Source organism: Bufo bufo, chromosome 1 (assembly GCF_905171765.1).
Source record: "Bufo bufo chromosome 1, aBufBuf1.1, whole genome shotgun sequence".
NCBI classification, from domain to species: Eukaryota; Metazoa; Chordata; class Amphibia; order Anura; family Bufonidae; genus Bufo; species Bufo bufo.
In genome coordinates this window covers 838,205,385-838,228,636 of record NC_053389.1, presented here as the reverse complement: position 1 = coordinate 838,228,636, position 23,252 = coordinate 838,205,385, and the positions used below count along the sequence as shown (strand labels likewise).

At 45.5% G+C, this 23,252-nt stretch overlaps 1 protein-coding gene across 3 annotated transcripts; it reads right to left on the bottom strand.

Annotated features, from left to right (window-relative positions):
* Positions 1-14,030: 14,030 nt before the first annotated feature.
* POP7 (POP7 homolog, ribonuclease P/MRP subunit) lies at positions 14,031-16,806 on the bottom strand. 3 transcript variants are annotated; one of them, XM_040415343.1, is made up of 2 exons: positions 16,748-16,806; positions 14,031-14,778 (listed from the first exon to the last, which is right to left on the bottom strand). In XM_040415343.1, the coding sequence occupies exon 2, from the start codon at positions 14,773-14,775 to the stop codon at positions 14,389-14,391; it is 387 nt and encodes a 128-aa protein (XP_040271277.1). In that variant the 5' UTR covers positions 14,776-14,778; positions 16,748-16,806; the 3' UTR covers positions 14,031-14,388. The 3 variants fall into 3 exon arrangements, with proteins under 3 accessions (XP_040271277.1, XP_040271276.1, XP_040271278.1); XM_040415342.1 differs by lacking the exon at positions 16,748-16,806 and adding an exon at positions 16,628-16,699; XM_040415344.1 differs by lacking the exon at positions 16,748-16,806 and adding an exon at positions 16,506-16,615.
* Positions 16,807-23,252: the final 6,446 nt, after the last annotated feature.

The window sequence follows — 23,252 nt, the reverse complement described above, 5'->3', positions numbered from 1 at the left end:
ATATACAGTATACTGTCCTCTGTAGTGTATACATACAGTATACTGTCCTCTATAGTATATATACAGTATACTGTCCTCTGTAGTGTATACATACAGTATACTGTCCTCTATAGTATATATACAGTATACTGTCCTCTGTAGTATATATATATATATATAGTATACTGTCCTCTGTAATATATACACAGTATACTGTCCTCTGTAGTATATATACCATACTGTCTTTTGTAGTATATATATACAGTATACTGTCCTCTGTAGTATATATACAGTATACTGTCCTCTGTAGTATATATACAGTACACTGTCCTCTATAATATATATGTACAGTATACTGTCCTCTGTAGTATATATACAGTATACTGTCCTCTGTAGTATATATACAGTATACTGTTCTCTGTAGTATATATACAGTATACTGTCCTCTGTAGTATATATATAGTATACTGTCCTCTGTAGTATATATACCATACTGTCTTTTGTAGTATATATGTACAGTATACTGTCCTCTGTAGTATATATACAGTGCAGACCAAAAGTTTGGACACACCTTCTCATTCAAAGAGTTTTCTTTATTTTCATGACTATGAAGGCATCAAAACTATGAATTAACACATGTGGAATTATATACATAACAAACAAGTGTGAAACAACTGAAAATATGTCATATTCTAGGTTCTTCAAAGTAGCCACCTTTTGCTTTGATTACTGCTTTGCACACTCTTGGCATTCTCTTGATGAGCTTCAAGAGGTAGTCCCCTGAAATGGTTTTCACTTCACAGGTGTGCCCTGTCAGGTTTAATAAGTGGGATTTCTTGCCTTATAAATGGGCCTGGGACCATCAGTGGCGTTGAGGAGAAGTCAGGTGGATACACAGCTGATAGTCCTACTGAATAGACTGTTAGAATTTGTATCATGGCAAGAAAAAAGCAGCTAAGTAAAGAAAAACGAGTGGCCATCATTACTTTAAGAAATGAAGGTCGGTCAGTCAGCCGAAAAATTGGGAAAACTTTGAAAGTAAGGGTTATTTGACCATGAAGGAGAGTGATGGGGTGCTGCGCCAGATGACCTGGCCTCCACAGTCACCGGACCTGAACCCAATCGAGATGGTTTGAGGTGAGCTGGACCGCAGAGTGAAGGCAAAAGGACTAACAAGTGCTAAGCATCTCTGGGAACTCCTTCAAGACTGTTGGAAGACCATTTCAGGGGACTACCTCTTGAAGCTCATCAAGAGAATGCCAAGAGTGTGCAAAGCAGTAATCAAAGCAAAAGGTGGCTACTTTGAAGAACCTAGAATATGACCTATTTTCAGTTGTTTCACACTTGTTTGTTATGTATATAATTCCACATGTGTTAATTCATAGTTTTGACGCCTTCATAGTCATGAAAATAAAGAAAACTCTTTGAATGAGAAGGTGTGTCCAAACTTTTGGTCTGTACTGTATATATTTATATAGTATAATGTCCTCTGTAGTATATATATACTGGATACTGTCCTCTGTAGTATATACACAATACACTGTCCTCTGCAGTATATATACAGTATACTTCCCTCTGTAATATATATACAGTATACTGTCCTCTGTAGTATATACACAGTACACTGTCCTCTGTAGTATATATACAGTATACTGTCCTCTGTAGTATATATATACAGTATACTGTCCTCTGTAGTGTATATACAGTATACTGTCCTCTGTAGTATATATACAGTATACTGTCTTCTGTAGTATATATACAGTATACTGTCCTCTGTAGTATATATACAGTATACTGTCCTCTGTAGTATATACACAGTACACTGTCCTCTGTAGTATATATACAGTATACTGTCCTCTGTAGTATATATATACAGTATACTGTCCTCTGTAGTATATATACAGTATACTGTCCTCTGTTGTATATATACAGTATACTGTCCTCTGTAGTATATATATATATATATATACAGTATACTGTCCTCTGTAGTATATATATATACAGTATACTGTCCTCTGTAGTATATATATATATACAGTATACTTCCCTCTGTAATATATATACAGTATACTGTCCTCTGTAGTATATACACAATACACTGTCCTCTGTAGTATATATACAGTATACTGTCCTCTGTAGTATATATACAGTATACTTCCCTCTGTAGTGTATATACAGTATACTGTCCTCTGTAGTATATATACAGTGTACTGTTCTCTGTAGTATATATACAGTATACTGTCCTCTGTAGTATATATATACAGTATACTGTCCTCTGTAGTATATATACAGTATACTGTCCTCTGTAGTATATATACAGTGTACTGTCCTCTGTGGTATATATACAGTATACTGTTCTCTGTAGTATATATACAGTATACTGTCCTCTGTAGTATATATATACAGTATACTGTCCTCTGTAGTATATATACAGTATACTGTCCTCTGTAGTATATATACAGTGTACTGTTCTCTGTAGTATATATACAGTATACTGTCCTCTGTAGTATATATATACAGTATACTGTCCTCTGTAGTATATATATATATACAGTATACTGTCCTCTGTAGTATATACACAATACACTGTCCTCTGTAGTATATACACAATACACTGTCCTCTGTAGTATATACACAATACACTGTCCTCTGCAGTATATATACAGTATACTTCCCTCTGTAATATATATACACAGTATACTGTACTCTGTAGTATATATACAATATACTATCCTCTGTAGTATATATATACAGTATACTGTCCTCTGTAGTATATATACATAGTATATTGTCCTCTGTAGTATATATACAGTATACTGTCCTCTGTAGTATATATACAGTATACTGTTCTCTGTAGTATATATATACAGTATACTGTCCTCTGTAGTATATATACAGTATACTGTCCTCTGTAGTATATATACATTATACTGTCCTCTGTAGTATATATACAGTATACTGTCATCTGTAGTATATATATAGTATACTGTCCTCTGTAGTATATACACAATACACTGTCCTCTGCAGTATATATACAGTATACTGTCCTCTGTAGTATATATACAATATACTGTCCTCTGTAGTATATATACAATATACTGTCCTCTGTAGTATACAGTCAGGTCCATAAATATTGGGACATGGACACAATTCTAACATTTTTGGCTCTATACACCACCACAATGGATGTGAGATGAAACGTACAAGATGTGCTTTACCTGCAGACTGTCAGCTGTAATCTGAGGGATTTACATCCAAATCAGGTGAACGGTGCAGGAATTACAGCAGTTTGCATATGTGCCTCCCACTTATGGGACCAAAAGTAATGGGACATAATAATTATCATAAATCAAACCTTCACTTTTTAATACTTGGTTGCAAATCCTTTGCAGTCAATGACAGCCTGAAGTCTGGAACGCATAGACATCACCAGACGCTGGTCTCATCCCTGGTGACGCTCTGCCAGGCCTCTACTGCAACTGTCTTCAGTTCCTGCTTGTTCTTGGGGCATTTTCCCTTTAGTTTTGTCTTCAGCAGGTGAAATGCTCAATCGGATTCAGGTCCGGTGATTGACTCGGCCATTGCATAATCCACTTCTTTCCCTTAGAAAACTCTTTGGTTGCTTTTGCAGTATGCTTTGGGCCATTGTCCATCTGCCCTGTGAAGCGCCGTCCAATGAGTTCTGAAGCATTTGGCTGAATATGAGCAGATAATATTGCCCCAAACACTTCAGAATCCATCCTGCTGCTTTTGTCAGCAGTCACATCATCAATAAATACAAGAGAACCAGTTCCATTGGCAGCCATACATGCCCATGCCATGACACTACCACCACCATGCTTCACTGATGAGGTGGTATGCTTAGGATCATGAGCAGTTCCTTTCCTTCTCCATACTCTTCTCTTCCCATCACTCTGGTACAAGTTGATCTTGGTCTCATCTGTCCATAGGATGTTGTTCCAGAACTGTGAAGGCTTTTTTAGATGTCGTTTGGCAAACTCTAATCTGGCCTCCTGTTTTTGAGGCTCACCAATGGTTTCCATCTTGTGGTGAACCCTCTGTATTCACTCTGGTGGAGTCTTCTCTTGATTGTTGACTTTGACACACATACACCTACCTCCTGTAGAGTGTTCTTGATCTGGCCAAATGTGAAGGGGATTTTCTTCACCATGGAAAGAATTCTTCGGTCATCCACCACAGTTGTTTTCCGTGGTCTTCCGGGTCTTTTGGTGTTGCTGAGCTCACCGGTGTGTTCCTTCTATTTAAGAATGTTCGAAAACAGTTGTTTTGGCCGCGCCTAATGTTTTTGCCATCTCTCTGATGGGTTTGTGGTGTTTTTTCAGCCTAATGATGGCTTCACTGATAGTGACAGCTCTTTGGATATCATCTTGAGAGTTGACAGCATTAGATTCCAAATGCAAATAGCAGACTGTGAATGACCTCTGGACCTTTTATCTGCTCATTGTAATTGGGATAATGAGGGAATAACACACACCTGGCCATGGAACAGCTGAGAAGCCAATTGTCCCATTACTTTTGGTCCCCTAACAAGTGGGAGGCACATATGCAAACTGCTGTAATTCCTGCACCGTTCACCTGATCTGGATGTAAATCCCCTCAGATTACAGCTGACAGTCTGCAGGTAAAGCACATCTTGTCCGTTTCATTTCAAATCCATTGTGGTGGTGTATAGAGACAGAAATGTTAGAATTGTGTCCATGTCCCAATATTTATGGACCTGACTGTATATACTGTCCTCTGTAGTATATATACAGTATACTGTCCTCTGAAGTATATATATATATATATACAGTATACTGTCCTCTGAAGTATATATATATATATACAGTATACTGTCCTCTGTAGTATATATATACATAGTATATTGTCCTCTGTAGTATATATACAGTATATTGTCCTCTGTAGTGTATATACAGTATACTGTCCTCTGTAGTATATATATACATAGTATACTGTCCTCTGTAGTATATATATACATAGTATATTGTCCTCTGTAGTATATATACAGTATATTGTCCTCTGTAGTATATATATACATAGTATACTGTCCTCTGTAGTATATATATACATAGTATATTGTCCTCTGTAGTATATATACAGTATACTGTCCTCTGTAGTATATCTATGTACAGTACAGACCAAAAGTTTGGACACACCTTCTCATTCAAAGAGTTTTCTTTATTTTCATGACTATGAAGGCATCAAAACTATGAATTAACACATGTGGAATTATATACATAACAAACAAGTGTGAAACAACTGAAAATATGTCATATTCTAGGTTCTTCAAAGTAGCCACCTTTTGCTTTGATTACTGCTTTGCACACTCTTGGCATTCTCTTGATGAGCTTCAAGAGGTAGTCCCCTGAAATGGTCTTCACTTCACAGGTGTGCCCTGTCAGGTTTAATAAGTGGGATTTCTTGCCTTATAAATGGGGTTGGGACCATCAGTGGCATTGAGGAGAAGTCAGGTGGATACACAGCTGATAGTCCTACTGAATAGACTGTTAGAATTTGTATTATGGCAAGAAAAAAGCAGCTAAGTAAAGAAAAACGAGTGGCCATCATTACTTTAAGAAATGAAGGTCAGTCAGTCAGCCGAAAAATTGGGAAAACTTTGAAAGTAAGGGCTATTTGACCATGAAGGAGAGTGATGGGGTGCTGCGCCAGATGACCTGGCCTCCACAGTCACCGGACCTGAACCCAATCGAGATGGTTTGGGGTGACCTGGACCGCAGAGTGAAGGCAAAAGGGCCAACAAGTGCTAAGCATCTCTGGGAACTCCTTCAAGACTGTTGGAAGACCATTTCAGGGGACTACCTCTTGAAGCTCATCAAGAGAATGCCAAGAGTGTGCAAAGCAATAATCAAAGCAAAAGGTGGCTACTTTGAAGAACCTAGAATATGACCTATTTTCAGTTGTTTCACACTTGTTTGTTATGTATATAATTCCACATGTGTTAATTCATAGTTTTGATGCCTTCATAGTCATGAAAATAAAGAAAACTCTTTGAATGAGGTGTGTCCAAACTTTTGGTCTGTACTGTATATACAGTATACTGTCCTCTGTAGTATATATATACAGTATACTGTCCTCTGTAGTATATACACTGCTCAAAAAAATAAAGGGAACACTTAAACAACACAATGTAACTCCAAGTCAATCGCACTTCTGTGAAATCAAACTGTCCACTTAGGAAGCTACACTGAGTGACAATCAATTTCACATGCTGTTTTGCAAATGGGATAGACAACAGGTGGAAATTATAGGCAATTAGCAAGACACCCCCAATAAAGGAGTGGTTCTGCAGGTGGTGAACACAGACCACTTCTCAGTTCCTATGCTTCCTGGCTGATGTTTTGGTCACTTTTGAATGCTGGCGGTGCTTTCACTCTAGTGGTAGCATGAGACGGAGTCTACAACCCACACAAGTGGCTCAGGTAGTGCAGCTTATCCAGGATGGCACATCAATGCGAGCTATGGCAAGAAAGTTTGCTGTGTCTGTCAGCGTAGTGTCCAGAGCATGGAGGCGCTACCAGGAGACAGGCCAGTACATCAGGAGACGTGGAGGAGGCCGTAGGAGGGCAACAACCCAGCAGCAGGACCGCTACCTCCGCCTTTGTGCAAGGAGGAACAGGAGGAGCACTGCCAGAGTCCTGCAAAATGACCTCCAGCAGGCCACAAATGTGCATGTGTCTGCTCAAACGGTCAGAAACAGACTCCATGAGGGTGATATGACGGCCCGACGTCCACAGGTGGGGGTTGTGCTTACAGCCCAACACCGTGCAGGACGTTTGGCATTTTCCAGAGAACACCAATATTGGCAAATGTGTGCTCTTCACAGATGAAAGCAGGTTCACACTGAGCACATGTGACAGAGTCTGGAGACGCCGTGGAGAACGTTCTGCTGCCTGCAACATCCTCCAGCATGACCGGTTTGGCATTGGGTCAGTAATGGTGTGGGGTGGCATTTCTTTGGAGGGCCGCACAGCCCTCCATGTGCTCGCCAGAGGTAGCCTGACTGCCATTAGGTACCGAGATGAGATCCTCAGACCCCTTGTGAGACCATATGCTGGTGCGGTTGGCCCTGGGTTCCTCCTAATGCAAGACAATGCTAGACCTCATGTGGCTGGAGTGTGTCAGCAGTTCCTGCAAGACGAAGGCATTGATGCTATGGACTGGCCCGCCCGTTCCCCAGACCTGAATCCAATTGAGCACATCCGGGACATTATGTCTCGCTCTATCCACCAACGTCACGTTGCACCACAGACTGTCCAGGAGTTGGCAGATGCTTTAGTCCAGGTCTGGGAGGAGGTCCCTCAGGAGACCGTCCGCCACCTCATCAGGAGCATGCACAGGCGTTGTAGGGAGGTCATACAGGCACATGGAGGCCACACACACTACTGAGCCTCATTTTGACTTGTTTTAAGGACATTACATCAAAGTTGGATCAGCCTGTAGTGTGTTTTTCCACTTTAATTTTGAGGGTGACTCCAAATCCAGACCTCCATGGGTTGAAAAATTTGATTTCAATTTTTTTATTTTTGTGTGATTTTGTTGTCAGCACATTCAACTATGTAAAGAACAAAGTATTTCAGAAGAATATTTAATTAATTCAGATCTAGGATGTGTTATTTTTGTGTTCCCTTTATTTTTTTGAGCAGTGCATATACATAGTATATTGTCCTCTGTAGTATATATACAGTATACTGTCCTCTGTAGTATATATATACATAGTATACTGTCCTCTGTAGTATATATACAGTATACGGTCCTCTGTTACAGATAAAACAGAAGGTCAGTCCTGTGTCCCAACACGGACACTATTAGCGCTGCTGCTGGTCCCGGAGTAGTGCGGTAGGTTTCACACAGGTAAAATCAAAGTCAAATAGGTTTTGGAACCACGCTGCAGGAAAATACGTATTCCGGTCCCAAATGGATGATGTGCGGGTTGACACCCGCACATCATCCATTTGGGACCGGAATACGTATTTTCCTGCAGCGCGGTTCCAAAACCTATTTGACTTTGATTATACGGTCCTCTGTAGTATATATACAGTATACTGTCCTCTGTAGTATATATACACAGTATACTGTCCTCTGTAGTATATATACAGTATACAGTCCTCTGTAGTATATATACAGTATACTGTCCTCTGTAGTATATATATATACATAGTATACTGTCCTCTGTAGTATATATATGTAGTATACTGTCCTCTGTAGTATATATACAGTATACTGTCCTCTGTAGTATATATACACAGTATACTGTCCTCTGTAGTATATATACAGTATACTGTCCTCTGTAGTATATATACAGTATACTGTCCTCTGTAGTATATATACACAGTATACTGTCCTCTGTAGTATATATACAGTATACTGTCCTCTGTAGTATATATACAGTATACTGTCCTCTGTAGTATATATACAGTATACTGTCCTCTGTAGTATATATACAGTATACTCTCCTCTGTAGTATATATACAGTATACTGTCCTCTGTAGTACTGTATATATACAGTATACTGTCCTCTGTAGTATATATACAGTATACTGTCCTCTGTAGTATATATACAGTATACTCTCCTCTGTAGTATATATACAGTATACTGTCCTCTTCAATGTTAAATACTTTACACAGCTTAGTGTCATCTGCAAAAATTGATACTTTACTATGCAAGCCTTCTACAAGATCATTAATAAATATATTGAAGAGAATAGGGTCCAATACTGACCCCTGAGGTACCCCACTAGTGACAGTGACCCCTCCAGTACTGACCCCTGAGGTACCCCACTAGTGACAGTGACCCTTCCAGTACTGACCCCTGAGGTACCCCACTAGTGACAGTGACCCCTCCAGTACTGACCCCTGAGGTACCCCACTAGTGACAGTGACCCAATCTGAGTGTGTACCACTAATAACCACCCTCTGTTTTCTATCACTCAGCCAGTTACTTACCCACATACAGACATTGTTTCCCAGTCCGAGCATTCTCATTTTATATACTAACCTTTTATGTGGTACAGTGTGCCCCTCACAGTAGTTCTGCCCAGATATGTGCCCCTCACAGTAGTTCTGCCCAGATATGTGCCCCTCACAGTAGTTCTTCCCAGATATGTGCCCCTCACAGTAGTTCTGCCCAGATATGTGCCCCTCACAGTAGTTCTCCCCAGATATGTGCCCCTCACAGTAGTTCTGCCCAGATATGTGCCCCTCACAGTAGTTATGACAGATATGTGCCCCTCACAGTAGTTCTCCCCAGATATGTGCCCCTCACAGTTCTGCCCAGATATGTGCCCCTCACAGTAGTTCTCCCCAGATATGTGCCCCTCACAGTAGTTCTGCCCAGATATGTGCCCCTCACAGTAGTTCTGCCCAGATATGTGCCCCCCATAGTAGTTATGCCCAGATATGTGCCCCCCTCACAGTATTTATGACAATTTGTCTTACCGTGGACTGATGAACAGCAAGGCTTTTGAAGATACTTTTATAACCCTTTCCAGCTTTATGCAAGTCAACAATTCTTAATCGTAGGTCTTCTGAGAGCTCTTTTGTGCGAGGCATCATTCACATCAGGCAATGCTTCTTGTGAAAAGCAAACCCAGAACTGGTGTGTGTTTTTATAGGGCAGGGCAGCTGTAACCAACACCTCCAATCTCATCTCATTGATTGGACTCCAGTTGGCTGACACCTCACTCCAATTAGCTCTTGGAGATGTCATTAGTCTAGGGGTTCACATACTTTTTCCACCTGCACTGTGAATGTTTACATGGTGTGTTCAATAAAAACATGGTAACATTTAACTCTTTGTGTGTTATTAGTTTAAGCAGACTGTGATTGTCTATTGTTGTGACTTCCATATCATTCCAAAGGGTTCACATACTTTTTCTTGCAACTGTATGTGCCCCCTCACAGTTCTGCCCAGATATGTTCCCCTCTCAGTAGTTCTTCCCAGATATGTGCCCCTCCCAGTAGTTCTGCCCAGATATGTGCCCCTCACAGTAGTTCTGCCCAGATATGTGCCCCTCACAGTAGTTCTGTCCAGATATGTGCCCCACAGTAGTTCTGCCCAGATATGTGCCCCCTCACAGTAGTTATTTCCAGATATGTGCCCCCTCACAGTAGTTATGACCAGATATGTGCCCCTCACAGTAGTTATGCCCAGATATGTGCCCCTCACAGTAGTTATTTCCAGATATGTGCCCTCACAGTTCTTCCCAGATATGTGCCCCTCAGTTATTTCCAGATATGTGCCCCTCACAGTAGTTATATCCAGATATGTGCCCCTCACAGTAGTTATGCCCAGATATGTGCCCTCACAGTAGTTCTTCCCAGATATGTTCCCCTCATAGTAGTTCTTCCCAGATATGTGCCCCTCACAGTTATTTCCAGATATGTGCCCCTCACAGTAGTTATTTCCAGATATGTGCCCCTCACAGTAGTTATTTCCAGATATGTGCCCCTCACAGTAGTTATTTCCAGATATGTGCCCCTCACAGTAGTTATTTCCAGATATGTGCCCCCTCACAGTAGTTCTGTCCAGATATGTGCCCTATCACAGTAGTTATTTCCAGATGTGCCCCATCACAGTAGTTCTGTCCATATACATGCCCCCTAACAGTAGTTATGACCAGATATGTGCCCCCTAACAGTAATATACTCAGTTATGTGTCCTCTCAGTAATAGCAGGAATGGTGGAGCAGGGAGCGGACGGCTCTCTGCTTCATTACAGGCAGCTGTCTCTGATGAAGCAGGGACAGCTGCCAGAAAGCGGGACATAATTTCCCCGTACCGGGATAGCCACTGCAATCCAGGACTGTCCCGCCGGATCCGGGACGGTTGGGAGGTATGGTGTATTGTCTGTGGCAGGCATGGCCAACCTGCGGCTCTCCAGCTGTTGTAAAACTACAACTCCCACCATGCCCTGCTGTAGGTAGTATTTTCTCTACCTTCTCCAGCAGATGTTTCTTGAAGGGGCTTTCCAGGACTTAGAGGTTGCTCCTCTGTCTCCAGGTGTGGGGGCCATTTTATATTATGCTGATGGAGGGCGAGGGTCCTCCTATATCAGGGATGGCCAACTTGAGGCTCTCCAACTGTTGTAAAACTACAATTCCCAGCATGCCCAGACTACCTATAGCTATCAGCAGGGCATGGTGGGAGTTGTAGTTTTACAACAGCTGCAGAGCCGCAGGTTGGCCATGCCTGTCCTATATATACACAATAGAACCTCTGCACTTGCATACAGCCACCCCTAGGGGGAGCTCAATACAAAGAGACGATGTCCACCCCAGTAAAAGGTACCTGTATACATTGCTGTGCGCAGAGCTCCCCCTAGTGGTGGCTTCAGGAGATTTCTTAATGTATTTTTACTGGTTGTTTGGCGTGTACACACAGAAAGTCTGATCATGTGGGGGAAGTGAAGGATGACTTTTTATCAATTTAAATTTTGTCTAATTAAAATCTGGTGCATTCTACTTTGCATTGCCTGGGAGCAACTGTGAGACGCTCACTGGGAAACGTGGGTAGGTGGGCTCTGCGAAATCTGTGTACGCCCCTGGTTGTGGGTGTTAGAAAACCATGGTCCAGCATCCAGAGGGTGCCCTGTGCCCATACAGCAGGGCACGCCCACAGGTGGGGTACAGAGAACAGGTCGTGACCCTTGTGAAAATGTATCACTTGACGCTAAAAACGACACACTATTAGAAATGTGCGCCCCCGGGCTGGATTACTAGAGGGTCGTAGGCTCCAAAATGGGGTTCAGCGACTGAAAATCTGCAGCAAACACTAGCATTAGTGCAGCACTCCAACATTATCCCTACATAAAGGGGGCTGCAACCTCTACCCCTCGTACCCCCTACAGTAGGGCGAGAGAGACAGCCGGCACCCCACCGCAACTGCACTAGCAGAATAGTGAGTGCTGCTCTGGAGTATAATACAGGATGTATGTATATACACAGTGACTGCACCAGCAGAATAGTGAGTGCAGCTCTGGAGTATAATACAGGATGTAACTCAGGATCAGTACAGGATAAGTAATGTATGTACACAGTGACTGCACCAGCAGAATAGTGAGTGCAGCTCTGGAGTATAATACAGGATGTAACTCAGGATCAGTACAGGATAAGTAATGTATGTACACAGTGACTGCACCAGCAGAATAGTGAGTGCAGCTCTGGAGTATAATACAGGATGTAACTCAGGATCAGTACAGGATAAGTAATGTATGTATACAGTGACTGCACCAGCAGAATAGTGAGTGCAGCTCTGGAGTATAATACAGGATGTAACTCAGGATCAGTACAGGATAAGTAATGTATGTACACAGTGACTGCACCAGCAGAATAGTGAGTGCAGCTCTGGAGTATAATACAGGATAGAACTCAGGATCAGTACAGGATAAGTAATGTATGTACACAGTGACTGCACCAGCAGAATAGTGAGTGTAGCTCTGGAGTATAATACAGGATGTAACTCAGGATCAGTACAGGATAAGTAATGTATGTACACAGTAACTGCACCAGCAGAATAGTGAGTGCAGCTCTGGAGTATAATACAGGATGTAACTCAGGATCAGTACAGGATAAGTAATGTATGTACACAGTGACTGCACCAGCAGAATAGTGAGCGCAGCTCTGGAGTATAATACAGGATGTAACTCAGGATCAGTACAGGATAAGTAATGTATGTACACAGTGACTGCACCAGCAGAATAGTGAGTGCAGCTCTGGAGTATAATACAGGATGTAACTCAGGATCAGTACAGGATAAGTAATGTATGTACACAGTGACTGCACCAGCAGAATAGTGAGCGCAGCTCTGGAGTATAATACAGGATGTAACTCAGGATCAGTACAGGATAAGTAATGTATGTACACAGTGACTGCACCAGCAGAATAGTGAGTGCAGCTCTGGAGTATAATACAGGATGTAACTCAGGATCAGTACAGGATAAGTAATGTATGTACACAGTGACTGCACCAGCAGAATAGTGAGTGCAGCTCTGGAGTATAATACAGGATGTAACTCAGGATCAGTACAGGATAAGTAATGTATGTACACAGTGACTGCACCAGCAGAATAGTGAGTGCAGCTCTGGAGTATAATACAGGATGTAACTCAGGATCAGTACAGGATAAGTAATGTATGTACACAGTGACTGCACCAGCAGAATAGTGAGTGCAGCTCTGGAGTGTAATACAGGATGTAACTCAGGATCAGTACAGGAAAGGTAATGTATGTACACAGTGACTGCACCGGCAGAATAGTGAGTGCAGCTCTGGGGTATAATACAGGATGTAACTCAGGATCAGTACAGGATAAGTAATGTATGTACACAGTGACTGCACCAGCAGAATAGTGAGTGCAGCTCTGGAGTATAATACAGGATGTAACTCAGGATCAGTACAGGATAAGTAATGTATGTACACAGTGACTGCACCAGCAGAATAGTGAGTGCAGCTCTGCAGTATTATACAGTATGTAACTCAGGATCAGTACAGGATAAGTAATGTATGTACACAGTGACTGCACCAGCAGAATAGTGAGTGCAGCTCTGGGGTATAATACAGGATGTAACTCAGGATCAGTACAGGATAAGTAATGTATGTACACAGTGACTGCACCAGCAGAATAGTGAGTGCAGCTCTGGAGTATAATACAGGATGTAACTCAGGATCAGTACAGGATAAGTAATGTATGTGCACAGTGACTGCACCAGCAGAATAGAGAGTGCAGCTCTGGAGTGTAATACAGGATGTAACTCAGGATCAGTACAGGATAAGTAATGTATGTACACAGTGACTGCACCAGCAGAATAGTGAGTGCAGCTCTGGAGTATAATACAGGATGTAACTCAGGATCAGTACAGGATAAGTAATGTATGTACACAGTGACTATACCAGCAGAATAGTGAGTGCAGCTCTGGAGTATAATACAGGATGTTTGTATGTACACAGTGACTGCACCAGCAGAATAGTGAGTGCAGCTCTGAAGTATAACGCATGCTCATGTCACTACACAAGAAATAATTTTCTGACATTGATAATTATTATTGATTTCTCAGCTCCGGATGACGACACAAGTCACAGCATAAACATCCGGCAAAGTCTAAGTGCTGGCTCATGTCTTCTCCAGTCGCAACCAATGCTGCAGTCTGTACTCTTAAGACTGGCTGAGCGGTCTGTGCCAAGCATGCCCTGCTGCAGTCATCACATCAGCGTGTATTCCAGCACCTACCGATCCTGATGTGACTGGAGTACACCACAATAGAACAAGTGTAAATGCAGCTCTGGGTGCAACTGGAGTATAAGACAGGATGTATCTCCGTCTCGGCACAAAAAGAGCAGGGTGCAGAGTCAGCGATACGTTACGCCATGTGACCGCTCACTCCTCATGGGCTCGGTACACTCGGATGTGGATGGCAGAGTTGTTCCTGTTGCGGGTGCCCGGTTCTCCGTCCTCTCCTCCCTCGGCCTCCAGGTCATCGGTCAGCTCCACGGTGGAGGTGCTGGCGGACAGGAGGAGAGTTTCAGGCATGGCGAGCTGCAGCTGTAAGGCCAGATTAATCGCACGGCCAATGGCGAGGCCCAGCCCGTGCACCCTCAGCTCCTTCTGCCCCCCGCTCTCCAGGAGGCGACGACATCGGGACAGCTGGGCCCGGAAATCCGTCTTTGTATTAACGTAAATGTCGTTGGGGCCGCGGGGCGGGCGTGGAGCCGGCCGACGGCGATGAGTAGGGGGGCGCTCCTGCAGAGACGTCTGGTCAGCCATGACCTGCAGGGGGAAATCAAGAATCAATTAAGGATGATGAGCCTTGTAGTCCTTTTGAATGGGGTCTTCTCTCATAGGAGAGAAATGCTGGATAGGTAGATATCATAACGTCAACCCCCCCCCATTCCTGCACATGTAGCTGCAGTGCTCCTCATTGCACTTCCTCCGCCACCCCCCCATACCTGCACCTCCGCCACCCCCCCCATACCTGCACCTCCGCCACCCCCCCCATACCAGCACCTCCGCCACACGCAGCACCCCCCCCATTCCTGCACATGTAGCTGCAGTGCTCCTCATTGCACTTCCTCCGCCACCCCCCCATACCTGCACCTCCGCCACACGCAGCACCCCCCCATACCTGCACCTCCTCCACACGCAGCACCCCCCCATACCTGCACCTCCTCCACACGCAGCACCCCCATACCTGCACCTTTGCCACACGCAGCACCCCCCATACCTGCACCTCCGCCACCCCCCCCATACCTGCACCTCTGCCACACACCCCCCATACCTGCACCTCCGCCACACCCCCCCCATACCTGCACCTCCGCCACACCCCCCCCATACCTGCACCTCCGCCACACGCAGCACCCCCCATACCTGCACCTCCGCCACACGCAGCACCCCCCCATACCTGCACCTCCGCCACACGCAGCACCCCCCCATACCTGCACCTTCTCCACACGCAGCACCCCCCATACCTGCACCTCCTCCACACGCAGCACCCCCCATACCTGCACCTCCTCCACACGCAGCACCCCCCATACCTGCACCTCCTCCACACGCAGCACCCCCTATACCTGCACCTCCTCCACACGCAGCACCCCCCCCCATACCTCCTCCACACGCAGCACCCCCCCATACCTGCACCTCCTCCACACGCAGCACCCCCCATACCTGCACCTCCGCCACACGCAGCAACCCCCATACCTGCACCTCCTCCACACGCAGCACCCCCCATACCTGCACCTCCTCCACACGCAGCACCCCCTATACCTGCACCTCCTCCACACGCAGCACCCCCCATACATGCACCTCCGCCACACGCAGCACCCCCCCCATACCTGCACCTCCTCCACACGCAGCACCCCCCATACCTGCACCTCCTCCACACGCAGCACCCCCCATACCTGCACCTCCTCCACACGCAGCACCCCCCATACCTGCACCTCCGCCACACGCAGCACCCCCCCATACCTGCACCTCCTCCACACGCAGCACCCCCCATACCTGCACCTCCTCCACACGCAGCACCCCCTATACCTGCACCTCCTCCACACGCAGCACCCCCCCCCCATACCTCCTCCACACGCAGCACCCCCCCATACCTGCACCTCCTCCACACGCAGCACCCCCCATACCTGCACCTCCTCCACACGCAGCACCCCCCATACCTGCACCTCCTCCACACGCAGCACCCCCTATACCTGCACCTCCTCCACACGCAGCACCCCCCATACATGCACCTCCGCCACACGCAGCACCCCCTATACCTGCACCTCCTCCACACGCAGCACCCCCCATACCTGCACCTCCTCCACACGCAGCACCCCCCATACCTGCACCTCCTCCACACGCAGCACCCCCCCATACCTGCACCTCCTCCACACGCAGCACCCCCCATACCTGCACCTCCTCCACACGCAGCACCCCCCATACCTGCACCTCCTCCACACGCAGCACCCCCCATGGCCCCACATAACTGCCAATATAAACTGTGGCGCTACAGCCTTCTAACAAGTCACTGGAGACCACTCCCATGGATATATGCAGCAGTATATGACGTCACCAGGCCGTAGTATGACATCACTGGTTAGCAGACATGGCGGAGGGTATCCCCCTATAACATTACATGACAGACTCTCTTATCGGCACGAGCGCTGCCCCACCACATGACATATACAACCATCCCGGCGGACAAACCGGCAGAAGGGACTCAGGTACGGGTGCCGGCCCAGGACATTCCTCTCACCTCACCACTGCCACCACGGTAAGGACCTGCCGACGTCACAACATCACGTGACACGCCTAGATCACGTGGATCGTAAGCAGGGGAGCCGCGCGCCTTACGATTATAGGGAGCCTGGTGTGCAAAACTGACCAATCAGAGTGCGCTCCGGTTGCCATGGCGACATCTCACCGTGATAAAGCGCGGGAGAATGTGCGGCTAGTTCTAACCGGAATGAAGCTGCCTGTGAGGAGCCATGTGCGGCCCTAGAAGCCGGTGCCCTGACACCGGCACCATTCACTGACTGCTAGGAGAGATCTTGAAAATGGTGAGGAGACTTAAAACAGGTCGCAGAGAAGTGAATTCACACAGGCAAGAGATGCGCAGCGATCACCTCAGAAAGCGGCTGCAGCGGCCATCTTTTCTTATCGTAGGAATCCCCCCTCCCCCCCTAATTTCTATTCGGCCTCCAGTCACTCCTTGTGGCCTACGTTATGGCCTCCATACTGACCTGACCTTAGTAAAGGTGAGGATCAGCGGCGTGGAGTCGGGGCGACGCCGCTCGTCTCCCGTACAGCAGGACCACAGATTAGAAATGGATCGGGAATCGTGGATTTTTACAAACCTTGGTTTTGGATGCGCGGTGCCGAATGGAGCCGCCATTTTACCTGTTACACTAGAAGTACCTGGCAGCGCGGGGCATATTGAGGCCGTGTGATGTCGCCATATGTCTACAGATCGGCGTTAGAAAATGGCGGATTGCGCATGACCGGTGTCCGTATTATGTGTCCGTAGCCATGGCTGGAGCTGCTCTTGACGTCCTGCGCGACTCAGTGCCCTAGACGAGCACATGGCCTCTTTAACCGCTTCCCAACAGCCGCCGTACAGAGGGGAGCGGGCGCCATGACTACTGGATGCTAAGGGACACCCGGGGATAATGTCCGCCGTCGGTGGGATCTGAGAGGCAAGAACGGCTTCACCGAGCTGAGATCGGAGCCTGGCCGGGATTCTAGGCTTCTTACTGGTAGATTACGACTCAGGCCTGCAGGTGGCAGCACTGCATTAGAATATACTGTATCCTGTAATGGGTAAAATTCCATTACTTTATACAAATTGCAATCTAATGATCCCCTGTTGAGGTCCATTTGCGGGGGTGGGGTTAAAAAAAGTTTTTTAAAATATAAAAAAAAAAAAAATTCAAATCACCCCCTTCCGCATAATTGAATAAAAAATAAACAATAAAAAAAAACAGGCATCGCCGCATCCGTAAACACCCATACTATAAAAATATGAATATCTTTATTCCATACTGTGAATTGTGTAACGAAAAAAAAAATTATATGGCAGATTCGCTGTTTTTCATTGCTTCACCTCCCCAAAAACATTGAATAAAAAGTGTTTAAAATGTCGTACACACTCCATACGGGTATCAATAAAAATATCACATCCTCCCTGAAAAAATGAGCCCTCAAACAACTCCATAGATGTAATTATAAATGGGTTAGGTTATGGGGGTCAGAATACGGCGATTAAAAAAAATTGAAATTTTTTACGTTTTTTTTTTCACAAGAAAAGCTATATAAACGTGGTATTGTTCTAATTGTAGTGACCCGGAGATTGAAGAACGGGTTACCATGCTGTCTTAGAACTGATGAGCCGAGCAAGAGAAGCCAAATAGCCGATCGGTTGCTAATGTGCATCAAGCAGAAAATGTCCCTCTGAATGTCTTCCTGCCAACTACAACCGGCCGACGTGGTCAGCGACAATGGCGTGAAACATTGTGGCTGCTCTGCATTTGAGGGATATAAAATATCCTCGCTGGTACACATGATCTATTTGCTAGTGTAATTTTTTTCTACAAAAGTAATGTGGCTTGCAGAAGGTGCTGGCCATGTCCAGGAGAGTGTATGTGCACTTCAGCCGTTTTATGTGGCTAAGAACCCCCTCCAGGGCGACGGCGACGGGTCTGCCTTTGCACCACTTGTCCCGCAATGTTCCACCTAGCAGACGCTGGAGTGTCTGCATGAGCAGCATAAAGTTGTGAATCATCTGATCTTGCACCAGGCCACCCCTCAGCAATGGGTTCAGGCAGTGGCAGCTCATCAGGGACACGTGTCGCATACTCAGACCCTTTGTGAGTAGGGAAAACAGCGGTGTCAACCATGTCATCCCCCTAATATTTATACTAGGATAAATGCTCACGCTGAGGCAACAAGGGATGGTGGAAGAAGAACAGCTAACGCATCTTGCTCCCCGGTAGCTGTTGGGGATCTGCATGGATGAAGTCCCATGGAGGAGTAAGTGAAAGAGGTTAAAAGTAAGGAGCCATCGCTGGAGTGGATGGTGGTGCAAGGGGACATGGAGTTTTCCCCGGCACATTTCGGGGACCAGGTTGCTGCTCATGATAACTAAACTGGCTATGACCAACCAGCGCACTGGAAGTGGGTGCTCTGAGGAGATCTGTCAGAATTGCTGCACGTTACTCGATCTGACAGTTTGTTTTGTTGTGGGTTAGAACTGAATCCCACCTCCTCCCAGGTGTTGTTCTTTAGGTCATTGGTGAGGCTATTTATTCCTCCCTCACCCTATAGCCTTTGAGGCTTATCGTTCTGCCTTGTGTGAGCTCTGGAAGTTTGGTGGATCGTCTGTTCAAGCACTTCTCTAGAGAAGTCCTTTTCCCTTTTTCCTTCTGTGTCTGTTTTGACTGGGCCTCTAGGGAGACGCTGGCTCCTTCAGTTTTAGAAGGAGCTGGGTGTCTCTTTCCCTCTTCCCTACAGCTGAAGGTTTGGTTCAGTGTGTTATAGTCTTAGGTATGTGGGCATGTTCATATCTACCATCGAGATATGCATATGGGCATAGCAGCTTAGGGAAAGTGTTTTAGGGATTGCTAGGAGGTGACCCCTTTGTTCCCTAGCATTTGGGGCCTAGTCAGTTGTTTTGTTTGCTTTGCCGTGTTCCTTCCCTTATCTTGCCTTCTTTGACAGGAAGGTGGAGCTTGAAAGAACTCGGTCCTCGAGTATGCTGGCGAACGTATCACTAGCATCAAGCACAGGAGTGACTACTGGATCGCCATGATTTTAGGCTCTCGCTATCAAAACAAAATGGGGCCGTGTTTTTCTGCTGGCAAGAAGGAGGCAAAATATTATGACCAGAATACGCTGTGTACACAGCTTCGAGCATATGCCTGCTGACTGCTTGCCTGACCAGGAAGTCTCTTTCTGCCCCTCTGGGAGTCACCGACCTCCCGCTGTCTTTGCTACAACAAGTAGCAGAAACCGCACCAGCAGCAACCAGTACAATTTGTTGAACATGATGGAATAGTTTTTTCATTTGATGTTTTGACCTGCTGCACAACAGCAAATTGATATGCACAGGGTCAGTCCTACCTAGAATGTGCCCTTGTCCCTACTCTTCCACAATGGCACCAGCTGGAGGGTACACCGCCTTCTTAGGGACAGGAAACAACTGTGAGATCAGCCAATAAAAGGCTCCATCCCTCTTACCTTCTCCAGTTGTTTCCTGTCCCTTTTTGAAGGCAGGTTGTGGATCAGCTTTGGAGCGCAGGGCCTTTGATCTCCCAGTTAGTCCGGAGGGCCGCTGCAGTAGGAGGGATCGCGGAGCAAAGTGGATCGCTTCTCGGTGTAAGTTCGGCGTGTGCTGGCTACCCCGGACTTTGTTCTGTGTTCCCAGGTGGGGAACCGTATGGTGTAGTTGTTGGGGGCGTTCCCATGGACCAGGGAACGCTCCTGCAGTCTCCGAAGCGTCATGGCTTTGTGGCGCGGACGTCATCACGCCGATCCAGGAAGTGAAAATAAGAGGGGAGAACATGTGTTCGTCCCTTCTATGGTGGACATAACGTGCCTTACAGGCGGACAGCAAAACCACCCGCAAGGCCACTGACACCTCCAGCCCAGTAAGCCTCCTCCCTGAGGATGATTTTGATCACCTTTACCCTTCTGTGCACAGGGAGTTTGGTTCCTTTCTTCCTGGGTGATGGCTGTATTTCTTTCTAATTGGCTCCCTTCATGCTTGTGTCTTCCTAGGGGAGAGAGAGCATTAAAGGGGAACCGTCCCAGAAGAAGAAATGTTCCTTATGTAAAAATGGGCTCTCTGCTCCTTCCAAAGAATCTTTGTGCCCAAGATGTATTAACAGAGTGGTCTCTGGTAGAGCGCTTAAGAGTCCTAATTAAAGAGGAAGTCGATGCGTCAGTTGAAGCAAAACTTTCTGCCGTCCCTCCTAAAGCCTCCACTTCTAAATCCTTTATTCTGGAGGAGCAGGCTTCTGATTTTGATGAAGGGAAAGTTTTTTCTGACACGGACTCTAGTGTCTCAGAGAATACTTTGGGACGTCCGCTTTGTTCCATTGAGGATACTGAATTTCTGTTAAAAACTATCAGAGCTATGATAAATTTGGTGGAACCCAAAGAGCCTCTCTCTGTCCAGGACCAAATCTTTTTGGGGCTTGTGGACAAGAAGAAACGTTTTTCCTGTTCACAGTAATATTAAGACTCTTATACAAAATGAGTGGAGGGATCCGGAAAAGAGGCAGTTGGCATCTAAAATGTTTAAGAGGAAGTACCCTTTGCTTAACCACCTCCCGACCGCCTAACGCAGGGATGCGTCCTGCAGGCGGCCGGGTTATTCCTCCTGGACGCATCGGCGCGTCATCTCGCGAGACGCGAGATTTCCTGTGAACGCGCGCACACAGCATCGGGAGGTAAACGAGTGGATCTACAGCCTGCCAGCGGCGATCATTCGGTGGCAGGCTGTAGATGCGATTTTTTTTATTTTTTATTTTTTATTTTTTTTAACCCCAAAAAGGTATATTAGACGCTGTTTTGTTAACGGCGTCTAATATACCTGCTACCTGGTCCTCTGGTGGTCCCTTTTGCTTGGATCTACCACCAGAGGACACAGGCAGCTCTGTAAGTAGCACCAAACACCACTACACTACACCCCCCCCCTCCTGTCACTTATTAACCCCTGATCACCCCATATTAGACTCCCTTGATCACCCCCCTTGTAAGGCTCCATTCAGACGTCCGTATGTGTTTTGCGGATCTGCAAAACACGGACACCGCGGATCCGCTAGGTATTCGCTGAGGGGCATATTGAGTCCATGAAAGATTGAACTTTTTGTCACAAGTTAGCGGAAAGGGAGACTTTGTGAGAAAAAACTAAAAAAAGCGCCCTAAAGCGTGAGAAGTCTGGAATCCAAATGCCTAAAAATGCCCTCCTAAAAGGTACTCATTGGAATTTGGGCACCTAGGCTGCAAAAAAGTGTCACACATGTGGTATCGCCGTACTCAGGAGAAGTTGGGCAATGTGTTTTGGGGTGTCTTTTTACATATACCCATGCTGGGTGAGAGAAATATCTCTGTAAAATGACAACTTTGTATAAAAAAAAAATGGGAAAAGTAATCTTTTACAGAGATATTTCTCTCACCCAGCATGGGTATATGTAAAGACACCCCAAAATACATTGCCCCACTTCTTCTGAGTACGGCGATACCACATGTGTGACACTTTATTGCAGCCTAGGTGGGCAAAGGGGGCCACATTCCAATGAGAATCTTTAGGATTTCACAGGGCATTTTTTACGCATTTGGATTCCAAACTACTTCTCACGCTTTAGGGCCCCTAAAATGCCAGGGCAGTATAAATACCCCACAAGTGACCCCATTTTGGAAAGAAGACACCCCAAGATATTCCGTGAGGGGTATGGTGAGTTCATGTAAAATTATATTTTTTGTCACAGGTTAGTGGAATATGAGACTTTGCAAGAAATTTAAAAAAAAAACATTTTCCGCTAACTTGTGACAAAAAATAAAAACTTCCATGAACTCACTATGCCCATCAGCGAATACCTTAGAGTGTCTTCTTTCCGAAATGGGGTCATTTGTGGGGTGTTTCTACTGTCTGGCCATTGTAGGACCTCAGGAAACATGACAGGTGCTCAGAAAGTCAGAGCTGCTTCAAAATGCGGAAATTCACATTTTTGTACCATAGATTGTAAACGCTATAACTTTTGCGCAAACCAATAAATATACACTTATTGCATTTTTTTTATCGAAGACATGTAGAACAATAAATTTAGAGAAAAATGTATATAGAAATGTAGTTTTGTTTGAAAAATTTTAGAACAGAAAGTGAAAGTCATTTTTTTGCAACAATTTCGGTCAATTTCGATTAATAACAAAAAAAAGTAAATGTCAGCAGCAATGAAATACCACCAAATGAAAGCTCTATTAGTGAGAAGAAAAGGAGGTAAAATTCATTTGGGTGGTAAGTTGCATGACCGAGCAATAAACGGTGAAAGTAGTGTAGGTCAGAAGTAAAAAAAGTGGTCTGGTCATTAAGGGGGTTTAAGCTAGGGGGGCTGAGGGGGTTAAGAAGATTCCAGTTCTTGGGACAAACCTCCTAAAGTCGATGCTTCGGTAGCAAGAATTTCCAAAAAATCCTTTATGCCGTTTGAGTATCTGGGGCTGCTGAAGGTCCCAATGGATCAAAAAATGTGAGTCCCTCCTTA